Raw genomic sequence first — 14,446 nt, 5'->3', positions numbered from 1 at the left:
CTTTTTTTGTGAGGGTTTTTTTTCCCTCCTTCATCAGCCATGAAGGAGGACTGCCTGGGACTCCCGCTTCTGTGCTGTTGTCATTCCCAAGCAGCCCGCAGAACCATGTGAGCCACCACTTGGCTAATTAGCGATGTGCAGATAAAACTCACATGCAGCCATGGACTGGTGCTCACATGTTTCGCCAAAGTAGTTGAGAAAACAACTGAGTGGTCTTATTTATCTCCAAGATGTGCAATAAGTAGTAATCTGACAGAACAGCCCACACATACACAGAGTAGAAAAACAAAAGCTGAAAAATCTTTTCATTGTGCATGTCTCCATAGAATTTCATGTGCTGGCCATCGGTTGGAAGCAAAGCCCTTTTCCTTTCTCCTCTTGCACTTGCAGCTGAACAGCACATTCAAACACAGAGACACTTTGGAAGAGGAGATCAATACTTCCACCATCTTACATTCATAAATTTACATGCTAAAACCATGAAGGGGAGAAGTACCAGCAGAGGATGTAAATGATAAGAAGTGAATTTTACAGTGACCACAACTGCAGGTAGCTGTTGACATTTCCATAACCAGCTCTCCCAGCAAAAACATGTCTCCGTTGTGTTGTGAAGAATTTTGTCCTTCCTACCCATGTATTGATCTGTTAATTAATTTGAAATGTATGTAAATGCACTACCCTGGAGAAGCTGACCCACGCAGACCAAACAGTGCAATGGTGGATTCCTTTGTGATGGTAGCCTTGACATTTTTTTTTTTTTTTTTAGAGGACATTTCCAGAGTTACTGATGACCATAGTGTTAATCCACTTTAACCCTCAGCATAACCTTCCAATATGAATGTTGTAAATGCAATGCAAACTGAAGTGTCTTGTGAAAGTCTAGTCTCCTCGAGTCTCAGTGGGGTTACTGGAAAGTGAATTTCTCTGGGTTCCACAGGGCTGTAAGTCCAAGTAACTAACATCATTGTATAAAGGGGAGAAAAGCCAAGTCTGAGTTACAGTGAAACGTGAATACTGAAACGCACACACTGCTGAAATTCTACCAGAGTAATAAACTGGTATTTAAGCCAGGTAGGAGACTACAGGGAGACCCGCTCAGTTGAGACATAGCTTCCTTAAGCACCCCATGGGAACAATGCAGTGTGCTGCTATTTATACCTTTCCAGAACCAAAGTCTGGCAGTACCTGTATCTACATTATTGGAGAACAGAAGCTTCGGAGCGTGTCAAAGATGATGGTGGCAGGAGAAAAGTGCCCAGTATGAATGATGGACAGTGTGGGGCTTGGTGGGTGGAATAATTCTGAAGCTTCTTTGCACACTGTCACTTGGTGTCCTGCCACAGACGACAATGTGACCTTCTGATCCCCTGCCTCTCACAATCTCTCCCCCTCTTTTCAGGCAAATATACTGAAGCTCTGACTTCCATAGTCAGCCTAAACCAGACGTTACAGGTGAAATGGGCATCCTTTGTTGGGTGGTTTTTAATATCCCTCCTTCTTCTTCTAGTGGTGTCATGTGGTAATCCTGGAACTCCCCGGAATGCCCAGGTGGTCTTCCATGATGGTTTGGTCTTCTCCCGCTCCATCACTTATGCCTGCCGTGAGGGCTACTACTCCACTGGCCTCCTGACCAGGCACTGCACGGTCAATGGCACCTGGACCGGAACCATGCCAGAGTGCACAGGTGCCTACCGAAAAATTTCACTGGACTTGTGTCCTCCATACAGGTTATACAGTCACCATCCATGTAGGTGTCAAGTACCAGGCTCTAGAGAAAGAGCTCTCTGGTGATTTTTAAAAGATTTCATCACTTATCTCCTGTTGAGGAATGTGGAGAAGGTTACTCAGAAAACGATATCTGTTGGCTTAGCCCTCTGGTGCTATGTTGAATGATTTGGTTGCCACGCACAGTGTCTTCTTGCCCTCCCTACCCAGGCCAACAGTGATGAAAATCATGCCCACTGTTGAGACTGTGGTCAGCCCCCACTGTACATAACCATTCTCTGCTGGATGCTGCTTCAAAGACGCTTAAGGTCTAGGCTTTAGCTTAAGTTCAGGCCTTACCAAGGAATGGGCTATAATGAGCCAGCTCTGTTTCCACGGCAACACATCCTGGTTTGCCAGACTAGATCCCACAGCATATTAACTCAGGTAATCCTGACTTTCTCCATGTAGGTCATATCCATTCACCAGTGTGAATATCAGTCTCAGAAATTCAGACTGCTACGTGCATATATTCTCTTCTATCTTGATATTGTTAGCTGTAATATATTTGCTGTGTAAATATGTATGTGCACTCATTACTAGTGGGGTAATGTTTTGGAGTAATGTTGCTTCCTGGTACTTTGAAACCCTTACAATCACTGATGGAGAATCTAGTATCCTCACCCATGCCATTACTTTTCAGGAATGTCTGAATTTTTTCTCTTGAGTGTTCAATATTTTCAGTAAGATGGGTTTCAGACTAATTGGCCTGGAATTCTGGGATCGGTACGAAATCTTCTCTTTTATTGCGTGTGTGATCTGGGTGCTCTCATTTTCAGCCATCTACAATTTAACATGTTGTTAAACACTCCAAAAATCTTGTTAATGGAAGAAAAAATGAGAGTTGCTGCACTGAATAAAACTGGCCCAAGTGAACAAGATTATATCAGGTGTGTTCAGAGCCCGTAAAAGCCATATTAGACTGCTATCCAGAGCAAAGCTAGGTTGGACCTGATAACTTCAGCTAATTCTTGTAAGCCTCCTTTGTGAAGGTCTCACCGGTGAATGTGCAGCTCTAGTACAGCTTCTATTAATCTTCCCCTTGAAGGAAGCCATTGTCCCTGGTGCCTGTCTCTTTCAAGTGCTAAGATGGGAACTTGCAAATTTGCAGTAAACTTCAGCAAAGTGAGGTGATACAATGAAAAGTAGCTGGACTGACTGCAACCTGGTGAGACAATTCCACTGTCCTGTAATGAGGGTGGGGCCAGAGAGTACAGGCAGCAGACCATTTTCCTTTAGTACAGGAGCTCCATGGAGTCCAAAAGGAAGTCATCAGTACTGATAGCACTGACAACCATCAGAGTGATCCCGGCACCTCCTTCCTAGAACATCAAATCATTATTGAAGCAGTATTTCATGGTTGAAAACACTCCTTCTTTAATTTTATTTTAAAAGCTCAGTTCAGGTTATTCATGTTCAGTTTGAAAGTTCTGTTTCTTGTTAGGTTCCCATAGGTTACACGATGCACTCATGTCTGGGATGTGCAGCTTAGATACATCTCTTTTTCTCTGTCTGTCTACCTACTCATTTTTGTAGTGATCAACTGTGGGGACCCGGGGGTACCAGCCAATGGTATTCGCCTGGGCAGTGATTTCACCTACAACCACACAGTATCCTTCCAGTGCTCGCCAGGCTTCACCATGGATGCTGACCGTGCCTCCAGTCTCATCTGCACCAAGGACCGCACCTGGAATGGAACCAAACCTATATGCAAAGGTACTATATTAAGAGTCACATCCAGAAAGCCAGTGGAAAGCCATCATTTATTACATCATTTATTATTATTATTATTATTATTATTATTATTATACCTTAGCCAATGGATAATAATGCAATTTATATCTTTCACATACCTTGATTAAAAATGCCATCAGCGAGGTCCTTTCTATAGGATTTGGAACAGCTGTAAGATTTCATCCAAGTACAATTTCCACATGTCAGTTCCTTTCTTTATTTGCATCAACACTCAGCACAGACATCTTTAATATTATACTTTCATGTTAAACAGCTGCAAGCATTCAGTCAATGTGAAATTTTTGCATTTTTCTTTCTTTCAAATTTACAGCAAGAATGCCATTCTCTGTTGATTCACCATCCCCCACTCTCCTTCAACACTGCAGCCCTGCACAGGCTGTATATTGACACAGCACCATTTTCTGTTGAGTCTGTGCAGCTCTGCTTTCATGATGCCAGTCTCAAATCGTTCCGTATCACTTTCCTTTGACTCTGTGTCGCTTTGCTGGTGTAATGTTCTGCATTGAAATTTTGTTGACCCTCTGTCGACACTTTGTTGACTCCCCATTGACCCTGCATTGACTCTCTGTTGACTTTTCGTTGACTCTACATTGACTTTAAGCCACTCTGCCTTTGCTGTTGCAGCAATTGTGTGTGGGCCACCTCCTGTCATCCCTAATGGGCATGTGGTGGGTGCCGACTTCCAGTGGGGCTCCAGCATAAGCTATGCATGCATTGAAGGGTATCAGCTCTCCTTGCCTGCTACTCTCACATGCCAGGGCACTGGGAACTGGAGTGGAGAAAGACCCCAATGCTTTCGTGAGTCTTTCCTAAACACAACTTACCTTATTACTGCTATAGTAAGTACAAGAGTTATCTCAGTGTTCTGTATTTTCACTGTCTAAACCATATGAAACGTATTTCTTTTAATGTGAGCGCTCCCTCCCTCTTCCTTTGTCTTTGCCTCCCTTTGCCTCGCCATTCCCCGGACCCCCTTTCTCTGAGCAGCTGTGTTCTGCGGTGACCCAGGAGTTCCTGCTCAAGGAAGGCGTGAAGACCGTGGATTCACCTACCTTTCCTCCGTGCACTTTTCCTGCCTCCCCCCATTGGTCCTGGTGGGCTCGGCCCGCCGCTACTGCCAAGCTGACGGTACCTGGAGTGGAACGCAGCCGTCATGTATTGGTGAGGCAGCAACCCATGATCTCTGACCTCTTTAACTCTTTAAGCTAAAACATCCATTCTTTAGACACCAGTGCATAAACCAAAAAACAAACACTTGATTTTCACTGCAGCTAGGGAACCATAAATCATTAAATATTATAAATAATGAACCCAACTTTATTAATTACTTTGGCTGCTCAGCACACATTTTTATCCACATTGGCTTACATAATTAACAGCTGGACTTTTTTTCTCTGTATTTGTATACAATTTTGAAAGTATTTTCACTCTGGTAATTCATGTAATTAAACAGGCCTCACGTCTGTTGATCAAACCCATGTTTCTTGAGTTATAAGCCCAAATCATCATTGTTATTTCACCTGCCATGTTCCTAAATAAATGATACTCAGGATATAGAACGACTGTTCAATTAGATCAGATTTGGAAAGGACAACTTTTTAAGGCAAGTATAAAATAATTGGGAGGGGAGCAGGGGGGCGCAGTGGGTCAGACTGGGTCGGACTGTGTCCTGCTCTCCAGTGGGTCTGGAGTTCAAGTCCCGCTTGGGGTGCCTTGCGATGGAGTGGTGTCCCATCCTGGGTGTGTCCCCTCCCCTTCCAGCCTTGCGCCCTGTGTTGCCGGGTTAGGCTCTGGCTCCCCGCAACTCCCTATGGGACAATCGGTTCAGACAATGTGTAAAATAATTGGCTGGTAAACACAGAAAAACTGTGTTTAATTTCCTTTTTCCCTACTTGCAATGAGGCACTTCTGTAAGTCTATTGCTGACATCATCAACTGTATTTTCTATGAAATGTATGTCGCTATGGAGAAAAGTGTCTGCTAAATGAATAAACATAAATGTAAATGTAATCATTACACCTGTCTGTTCCAGACCCAGGCCACACGACCTGCATTGATCCAGGAGCCCCTCTGTTTGGATACCAGAACAACACCCAGGGATTCCAGGTACTGGGAACAGTGAGTGTGGCGTGTGTATAATGTAGAGTGTTTGGTATCAAGACAATTCAGCCGTGGCATAACCCATCCCAGGTGTTAACCCTCCATGTTCTCCCCTCTCCCTCCAGATCGGAAGCATTGTCTTCTTCAGTTGCAGGAAGGGATATCTGCTTCAGGGTTCCACTACCCGCACCTGTCTACCCAACCTCACCTGGAGTGGAGTGCAGCCCGAGTGTATCGGTAAACGCTCTTCCTTCTCTCCTACTTGCTACTCTTCTTCATTTTCAAGCACTGGGGAGCCTTTGAAACGAAAGGGTAATTAAAACCTTAAAGATAATCACACTTTAAGTGCTGTGCTTTCTTATTCCCACCTTCAGAAACACTCATTCTCCCACACACACCACTGAAACCAGTATATTTCAGAGGCCTCAGCATGAAGTTGCTGCTTACGCTTCCTAAAGTGAGTGTAAAAATAAAAAAAATAAATAAAAAACTAAACACTACTGCAGGGTAAGGTAAATTGGGCTTTTCTTGTCCAAGCTGACACGGCGTTCTGGGCTTTTATGAGCTGACTGTGTAGACTGGATGGTGTCTTATCGCCACAAGCGCATCTGATGCTGCAATCTGGGCTGCAGCAATGTCATGGTTCACCGCATCAGAGTGTATTTCTCTGCGTTATGATACATGGTTTATTATGAGTGGTTGCAATGCATACAGGTTGTGTGTTTTATCCTGTTCTGCTTAAAGAGCTAGAGAACTTCTTGAGAACGTCCTCTTAGCCTTGATCTCTTCACCAGCTTTTCCTGTAAGCCTTAACGGACCATTTGTTCTTCCCTCTGATGTCAATAATATCTAATTAATGCTATTAAGTGTCTTCATTCATTAAAATGTTGGGCACAGAGCAAGGTGGGCACTCAAACTGGAATAGTAATATATAAGCATAACAGATTTAAACATCTTCTGGATGCTTTTTTTTTGTATGTTTGCCTGCTAAAAAGCTAAAAAGGTGAGTCTCATGCAATTATCTGATATTCTATGACTATCATACCCCCACTTTCATTCTGTGTCTTTGCAGCACACCACTGCAGCCAACCAGAGCTCCCGCCCCAGGCCGACGTCAGCGCCATTGAGCTGCCCTCTCTTGGATATACGCTCATCTACTCTTGCCAGCGTGGGTTTTATCTGGCTGGCGGCTCGGAACATCGCACCTGCCGAGCAGATGGAAGCTGGACGGGGAAGCCCCCTCTGTGTGCACGTATGTAGAAGGCCCATCAGTGGACAAAGTCATGGTCATAACCGAGTATAAGCTGTTCTTTGGTATCAAATCAAAGCATAAAAGACATGAAATATGTAGAATTCTATAAATATTCATGGCACATACTTTTGACATTTCATTGCTGAGGGATGCCCTTAAATTATTAAAGTATATAAAAGTTAAGGAAAAAGTTGTCTCTTTTTCATTGATTCATTGTGAATAAGCCAGTAAATTTGTTACCAAAAAAATCAGACGCTCAGGTAATTGAAGGTGATCCAAACTGCTGTGATGAGATAGACAAAGGGAAACTGATACTGAGTCCAGCGGATCTAAATAACTGGGTCAGCAGGAAATATAATGATTTTGCTGATGGTGTTTGCACTATAAAGGCTATAACGGTCCCATTAACAATAGAGAGTGATGGCTGTGTGCTTTTCTGTAAACCTAGACAAAATCTTTTGATCACGCTACTCAGTTTCCCATCGGGTCACTCAGAAATGCAGCCATGGGTCTTTGTCTTCACAAAGGAAGGCTGCGGCCGATACCTGCTCTTCAATAAGCAGTCGCAACAGGCACACCACTTACGTCCTCAAGCCAATTTGTGCCTTTTCAGAACGTGTCAATGCTTCATGTTTTGTAAGATGGAGTGGGTGGTGGTGATTGAGGTATTTCATCTGAAATGTACTGTATAGTTCCACGTTTTGCTATTAACCAGTGATTTTTGGTTACACATCTGGCCCCTGCATCAACCATGTGATGTGACACAGCGTAAACAATATGGCTTATGAAAGATGTCCATTGACAGGTGATTTTTCCACCGAGGGTAGTTCAAAGTAGTGGAAATCTTTATTTTTTTTATTAAGGCTCTTTGAGCTATGAAGCCAGTAGACAACATAGTGGTTGGAGTTGTCATCTAGTCACCATAAGCTTGGGTTCAAGTCCCTGGTCTTTCTATTGTTCTCTTAAACAATGTACTTTCAATGAATTGTTTGTATCCCATTTATGACATCACAATAGCACCCAGCTGTATAAACTGGTTAATAACTATAAATGCTTTAGTATAGTATTTCTGTTATTGCAAGGCACTTTGGACAAAAATGCCAGTTAAATGAATGAATGTTAGAGTTCATGAGTTTTAGCTGACACAATAGAGACAGGAACATTGACTGTCCACCATCCTCACTCATTCAGTGGGGGACTCATTCATGTGCTCCCGTGATGTCCATGCCAGGCAGGAAAGCTGGAATATGAGATTTTGAACCAAAGGAAGCTTGCTTCAGTTATTAACTTCCTTTCATTTTCACAGCTGATATCCGGCCAAGTGGGACTACCATTGGAACTGTCCAAGAGCCCCCCAATGCCAAAATGCCAGGTATATCCTATCTCTCTTTTGCTGCTTTCTGAGAAAACTTCTGATGAAACTGGGAGACTGCTCTTTGAGGGGGTTATGGCATCAAATTACCCTTTAAGAGAGAAAATGATGGATCTGATCTTCAATGAGCCAACCAGTGCAATATGGTTATATGATTCAGTGCATAAACAAACATAATTATTTAGAGCACCACTGATGAGGAATTGTTTGTACTTGCTGTGCCTTTCTTTGACAGCCATCTAAATTGCTCTGAAAAAAGTGACTGATAAGAGGAGAAGAGTAGTGAACTGCAAGTGATTATTGATGAATAATCATATATCAGACTGAAAATTGCCGCTCTCTGCTAATCACTGGCAATGTGTGACTCCTTGTCTAAAATCTAGCATTAAGTCCAGCACCGTAGTCCTTAAGGACATGGACTTGTGACTATATGGTGCTAGATGGTCACTGCTTCAAAAGTCTCGGTGGCATCATTCCTGTGGTGGAGATGCAAGATGGCAGTCATGCATTTTTGCTGAAATAGGAAGCATTATATGCAATTGTCCGTCCTGTCTTCTACTAGAGCAGAAAGCCATGACGATAATTTTTTCATGTATCTTGACAGAATTGGGTAGAGTTTGGATTTGAGAATAATTCTGCTGTTGTGTCTTGTTTGGACATCACGGTTGAGTACTAATTTGCATGGGTCAGGCATAAATCAAAACACTACAGAACTTCTGTAAATATCCACCTGTAAATATGAATATGTCTGTCAAAGGTACTTCGGAATAAACAATATAAAATAACATTATATTACATTGCACTACATCCAAAAACTGCTTACAAAGCTTACAAGTTGATATATATTATTCATTGTTACATAGATATTATATGGGACAAGCGGTTCTGAAAATGTGTGTGTGTGTGTGTACTTTGCTCCATGGTACAATAACAAATTCTGTCACTTGATGTTCTGGATTTTTCAGTGGCAAGCCTAGTTCAGTACTCTAGAATTACCTGTGATGTAATGATGTGTGTAGTTCCAGGGGGGGTCTTTGCCAAGAACTCCCTGTGGAGGGGCTCCTACGAATACCTGGGCAAGAAGCAGCCAGCCATGCTGAGCATCACAGCTTTTGAACCCTTTGGCAACCGTGTCAACGGAACGCTCATCGACCACAGTGGAGTCGAGCTCAGGTTGGCCGGTAAGCCAAACACCCATGTCAAATCTCCACTCTGTCTGCCACTCCTGGAAGGAGTGCAGTCCCTGACTAAAAATTCCTTTTCTTGTGATTCGCCCCTCCTGAAGGCATCTACAAAAAAGAAGAATCCCACTTACTGCTCCAGGTATACCAGATCCGGGGGCCTGTGGAAATTTTTGTCAACAAGTTCAAAAGTGAAAACTGGGCACTGGACGGTCATGTAAGTGATTGCACTTCTCATTATAATCTCTGGCATGGAAATCAACAGTTTTCTGTGTATACCAGTTCCTTAGCAAGGTGGCTATGGGTGCGAACTGAGTACTCTCAATGACAAGCGTTGAAATGACTGAAAGCAAAAAGAGAATAAAGAGTAGCTGGCTACGTGAAAAAAAGGACGTCTTAACAAAAGTCCTGGAGTAGCATTGGAGACATTTCTTTGCTTTAATTGCATGGGTTGAAAGGGAATGTCTGGTTGCTGGGGGCTGATGGGGACCAGGAAAGGAGCTACTCCCCACATTCTGAAACGAGTACCGTGACTTTCTTCAAGGGCTCTTAGCACATGTTACACATCCCCCACCACCAGCTGGTGCTTGGTAGAAAAGGCTGGTGAAATTTCCTGTTAATTAAAATGTCAGTGGAATCAATGCCTGGTAATCAGTGCTAGATGCCTCGTTCCACATCCATCAAATAACAGCGGCAGCAAGGTAGTAATTAAAATTCAAGCAGGTCACAAGGTGGTGAGGGTTTTGATGTGCATGTGGGAATCAGTGTCCATGAAACAAGATGGAAATGGTGAGACTCCCAATTTGTTGTAAGGTGTCTTTGTCTTAAAATAATGATGCCATTTGCAGATCTGGTACAGTGAAACCAGATGATATCATTTTAATCATCAGATATCTAAGAAATTCCCATTTGCTGTCTAGGTCTCCTACATGGCGTCTTCAAACTCCTTTGTGTACCAGGGCTTTGTCCGAGGGAAAGGGTTTGGCCAGTTTGGACTGCAGAGACTTGGTAAGAATGCTGCACAAGACTATTTTCAAGCACTTGTTACTTTGTATTTATTACCATTTATTTGGTGTGCAATAAAATTCTATGACACACTGACCCTCTAAGGACTACTCTGCACTGTGGTCACACTTGGTGGACCCTTTTGTTGTGGATGGCAAGAAATAACACATTCACGCGTTATTCCATGTGCTCGCCTTTGTACTTTCTCAATGAGGCCCGACTTCGTCGAGAGATTACTTTTCTGCGAGGCAAATTTTTACCTCGGATCCTAGAGCTTTCTACAGAGACATATTCATCACGCTTGGGAATCGGGTATTTGTGAGCAAATGCTTTGGGTCTGGCAATTTCGCGGTATGGCTGAATGTACTTTTCTCTGTGTCAGTTCAGCTCCTTGCGGAGTCAGACATGAGCTGAACTGCTCTTATCTAAACAGGTTCAGCAGGTATAAAGGGTGGAAAACTGAACAAGTCTATCAGATTGTGCTCAACTAATAAGGTTATTGTGGCAATTAAACAAAAGGAGTAGAATAGACTAATAACTCTTCTATTTGGCACTGTAAAGGGCTGTACACCTTTCAGTTGGTTGTCACCGTGATCTGTACTTATTAAATAGTTTACGATTCAATGATAATTATGGCAATGATATTGAAAAATTTTGATGACCTTTGAGTTAATAAAAAAATGTGTTGTTACTTTAGTGACCCAGAAAGACCTCATTTGGTTATAAAATTATAAAAATTGGTTTTATGACATGTAGTGTTCTGAATACACACACACACACACTTTCTGAACCGCTTGTCCCATACGGGGTTGCGGGGAACCGGAGCCTAACCCAGCAACACAGGGCGTAAGGCTGGAGGGGGAGGGGACACACCCAGGACGGGATGCCAGTCCGTCGCAAGGCACCCCAAGTGGGATTCAAACCCCAGACCCACCGGAGAGCAGGACCCTGTCCAACCCACTGCGCCACCGCACCCCCATGTGTTCTGAATACTTTGACTTTAAAGTTTTGTTTTTTCCACATTGTGTCCAGTTCCATGCTGCATTCTTCCTGGCATGGTCTGTGGCTCATACTAGCACTTTTAAAAACGGATTGATGGATGAATGCATGGGAGAAGGTCTCCATCTCATCTCCTGTGGGTATCTCCATCCCCACACTAAGCAGAGGAAGGCTTGCGAATTAGCATAATCAGACTAGCTGTGGAGGACATTTGCAGGAATTGTCAAGAAGGCCCAAAGAATTCCACCACTCGTCCCTTCCGCTAGGAAACAGACGTGATGTTCTAAATGGCAGATGCCTGGGCCTTTCCCTGTGTGAGCTGGGACAGATTGTGCAAACAGCAGACTTATTAACAAAGGAGGGAGCGGCTGGCCAAATCAACACTCCACTCAACACCGTAATGAAGCCTCATAATTCATTTTTTTAAAGGCTGAAGCATTGACTTTATTTCAGATGGTTGGCATTGTTTCTCGAACAGGTGTGCCGCCTGTTATTCCATCGCGGGGCGGCCGCTCCCCCTCGATTGAAAACTTAATGTAGATTTCCCGAAGTCAATAATTAAAAATCATCGGTGGCATAATGGAGTTGGACGTCTCCAAAAACAGCTCCCCCACGCCCCCTAGTTAAAGCCGTGTGACAGAGTCTGTGAGAGGCAGTTATCCCAAAGAGTGATGAGCTGCTCTTTTTGCATTCACTTCTCTCGCTTTTCTGAGCAGTAGTGGTGAAAGCAAGGTCAGTATTGCTTGCATTTAATTTAGGCTTTTTTCATCAATATAATCCAGATTGTTGCTTCTGTGAAGAACAATATCTTCATATCGCTTCCGTTCTTTATTATTCTCTTAATTGTAACTGACTGCTCTGGTTTATACTTTGAGTCTTGGTCATTAGTCAGCTTTCAGATTTAGAGTTTGAGAACCAGTGTTTGCTATGAAGATATTTGCTCTTCCTGGTCTTATTTCTGTTTTAACTCTGCCATTCTGGTCCTCCCCCAACAGATACGGAGATCGTGGACCCAAACCGAACAAGCACCGGCTACAACTTTGCCTCCAACAGCAGCTCTGTTGCAGCGGCCATCTTAGTGCCTTTCATTGCTATGATCATCGCTGGGTTTGCGCTCTACCTGTACAAACACAGGTGTGCCTTTCTGCTCTCTGCAGTGGTCATCAGACCTGGCCATGCTAGACTGACTGTGGTCACACAGAAGTATCACACATCACAGTGATTCCTTTCATTCTTTAATTGCCTTCAGTACTACCAGATGATGATATACTCATCAGTCTCTTTCTCACATATAGAAATGTCCGGTCCACCTCTTATTGTACGGCCTTAAAGAATTCTGCTGGTCAGTTGTATAACAGCTTAGAAAATAAAATTAAACCCTGGGTCACGTCTGTTAATCACACTTTCTTCAGAGTGTGGTAGATTAATTTTAGATTGCTCAGACAAAGGGTCTGTGTGGATTAATAGGGTCCATCGGTCAAACAACCAGACCTGGGGAAAGCCTTATTAAACCCCTGACACACCTTTACATTGGGCCAAGAGCCTGGTTGCTAATACTAACTTTAGCCCAAAGTGTAAAACAATGACTAAGTGATGTCTTATAGCCTGACTTGACAAAGAAAAAGGGGAAAAAGTTAAATGCTAGACAAAATGTTGGCTGGTTTTCAATCCCATGAGTCATTGTTAAATCTGCAAAACACAGAGCTGTACCCCTTGATGTGGAGACATGCTTGGTGAATACAAAACATATGCCCTCTCGACTTATTTCCAAACTGATTTTTTTAAACTTATTTTTAAAAAACCATGATGGATATACTGAAGGTGTATATGTTTGTGCATAATATATGTCAGGGTTGTGCATCTAAACATCCAAAACCATGGATGAGCAATATAAACATACCAAAGTATCTGTTTGTGTGCACTGTATATCAGGGCTATTCAGCTATGGTCCCAGATGGGTGATGAATATGTCAAAAATGTGTTTTTGTGTGCACTGTATCAGATCTATTGACCTATCGTCCTTCACGGTCAACTCCAGGAAGGTTCGGTTTGAGCCAAGCAGTGCATGAGATGATTCAACTTTAAACTTGCCATATGTCTCATTTCTCAGCTTTTAAAGGTATAAGGATATCTGGACATATCAGGAACATAGTTTGAAAAGCCCTGGCATACATCATAGGAGCTTGTGAAGAAGAAGTCAAATGCAATTGCAGTGATTAGTGTTTGTCTCTACATTCCGTTAAAAGCCTTGTGCTCTGTTTACCGACGCCCAGGAGAAGACCAAAGGTCCCATTCAATGGCTATGGGGGCCACGAGAACACCAATGGGAGGGCCACCTTCGAGAACCCCATGTATGACCGCAACATCCAGCCCACTGACATCATGGCCAACGAGACTGAGTTCACCGTCAGTACGGTGTGCACGGCGGTATAGCGCTCTCTCTCCTCAAGGTGAGCGACCACCGTCGGTGCCGTCTTCAGATGGACCTGCGGGTTTCAGAACCCGAGATTTTGAAGCAAGGTCACACTCATGACCTGAATGATTCTGATCCACACCTGAGATTTGTCAAAACCTTAGACATCCTTTCCCTGTCATTAGCCAAGCCCTTTTTCTTACTCAGATTCCCTTTGATCCCAGTCCTCAATTATGACAGAAAGCATGTAAAAAAATTCCATATTAAAAGTATATCTGATGTCTTACAGCCAAGGGAGTCTCTATCTGCCTGCCCAGGTTTAGGTGCATCTGGTTTTCATTTGATTAGTTGATCCCCTCATCTAATTTACTTGGCGATCCCTGCAAAAGGATGCTTGTTGGTGAATAACCCGGCACCGGAGAGACCAAACCCTTCCTACTTCCCCGCTTTGCCCCGGGACAAAGCGAACAACAAACTGCTGAGTCAGAGAAGAACAGATTGCTTCATTCCAGTTCTTTAGCTAAATATTTTATAGCCTTTCCCAAGGATTTACTAAAGGATGTAGAATATAAGTCGCCAGTGTTGAACTTTACGGAAAGTTTTGG

General features: G+C 43.2%; 1 protein-coding gene across 2 annotated transcripts in view; it reads left to right on the top strand.

The window, feature by feature from the left end:
- The window catches only part of csmd2 (CUB and Sushi multiple domains 2), a 246,732-nt gene that overhangs the window by 227,786 nt on the left and 4,500 nt on the right, over positions 1-14,446 (top strand). Inside the window, exons 58-70 of one of the 2 annotated variants that reach the window (XM_029248162.1) lie at positions 1,508-1,684; positions 3,301-3,480; positions 4,144-4,317; positions 4,507-4,680; positions 5,552-5,625; positions 5,745-5,856; positions 6,692-6,871; positions 8,178-8,243; positions 9,263-9,424; positions 9,529-9,641; positions 10,345-10,432; positions 12,424-12,562; positions 13,702-13,878. In XM_029248162.1, the coding sequence (XP_029103995.1) occupies positions 1,508-1,684; positions 3,301-3,480; positions 4,144-4,317; positions 4,507-4,680; positions 5,552-5,625; positions 5,745-5,856; positions 6,692-6,871; positions 8,178-8,243; positions 9,263-9,424; positions 9,529-9,641; positions 10,345-10,432; positions 12,424-12,562; positions 13,702-13,861 (1,799 nt within the window). In that variant the 3' untranslated portion in view covers positions 13,862-13,878. Of the gene's footprint in view, positions 1-1,507; positions 1,685-3,300; positions 3,481-4,143; positions 4,318-4,506; positions 4,681-5,551; positions 5,626-5,744; positions 5,857-6,691; positions 6,872-8,177; positions 8,244-9,262; positions 9,425-9,528; positions 9,642-10,344; positions 10,433-12,423; positions 12,563-13,674; positions 13,879-14,446 lie in introns of both variants that reach the window. The other variant, XM_029248161.1, reaches the window with a different exon arrangement.

The sequence above is a fragment of the Scleropages formosus genome, chromosome 23 (assembly GCF_900964775.1).
Source record: "Scleropages formosus chromosome 23, fSclFor1.1, whole genome shotgun sequence".
Classification (NCBI taxonomy): Eukaryota; Metazoa; Chordata; class Actinopteri; order Osteoglossiformes; family Osteoglossidae; genus Scleropages; species Scleropages formosus.
This window is presented reverse-complemented; position numbering and strand designations above follow the sequence as displayed.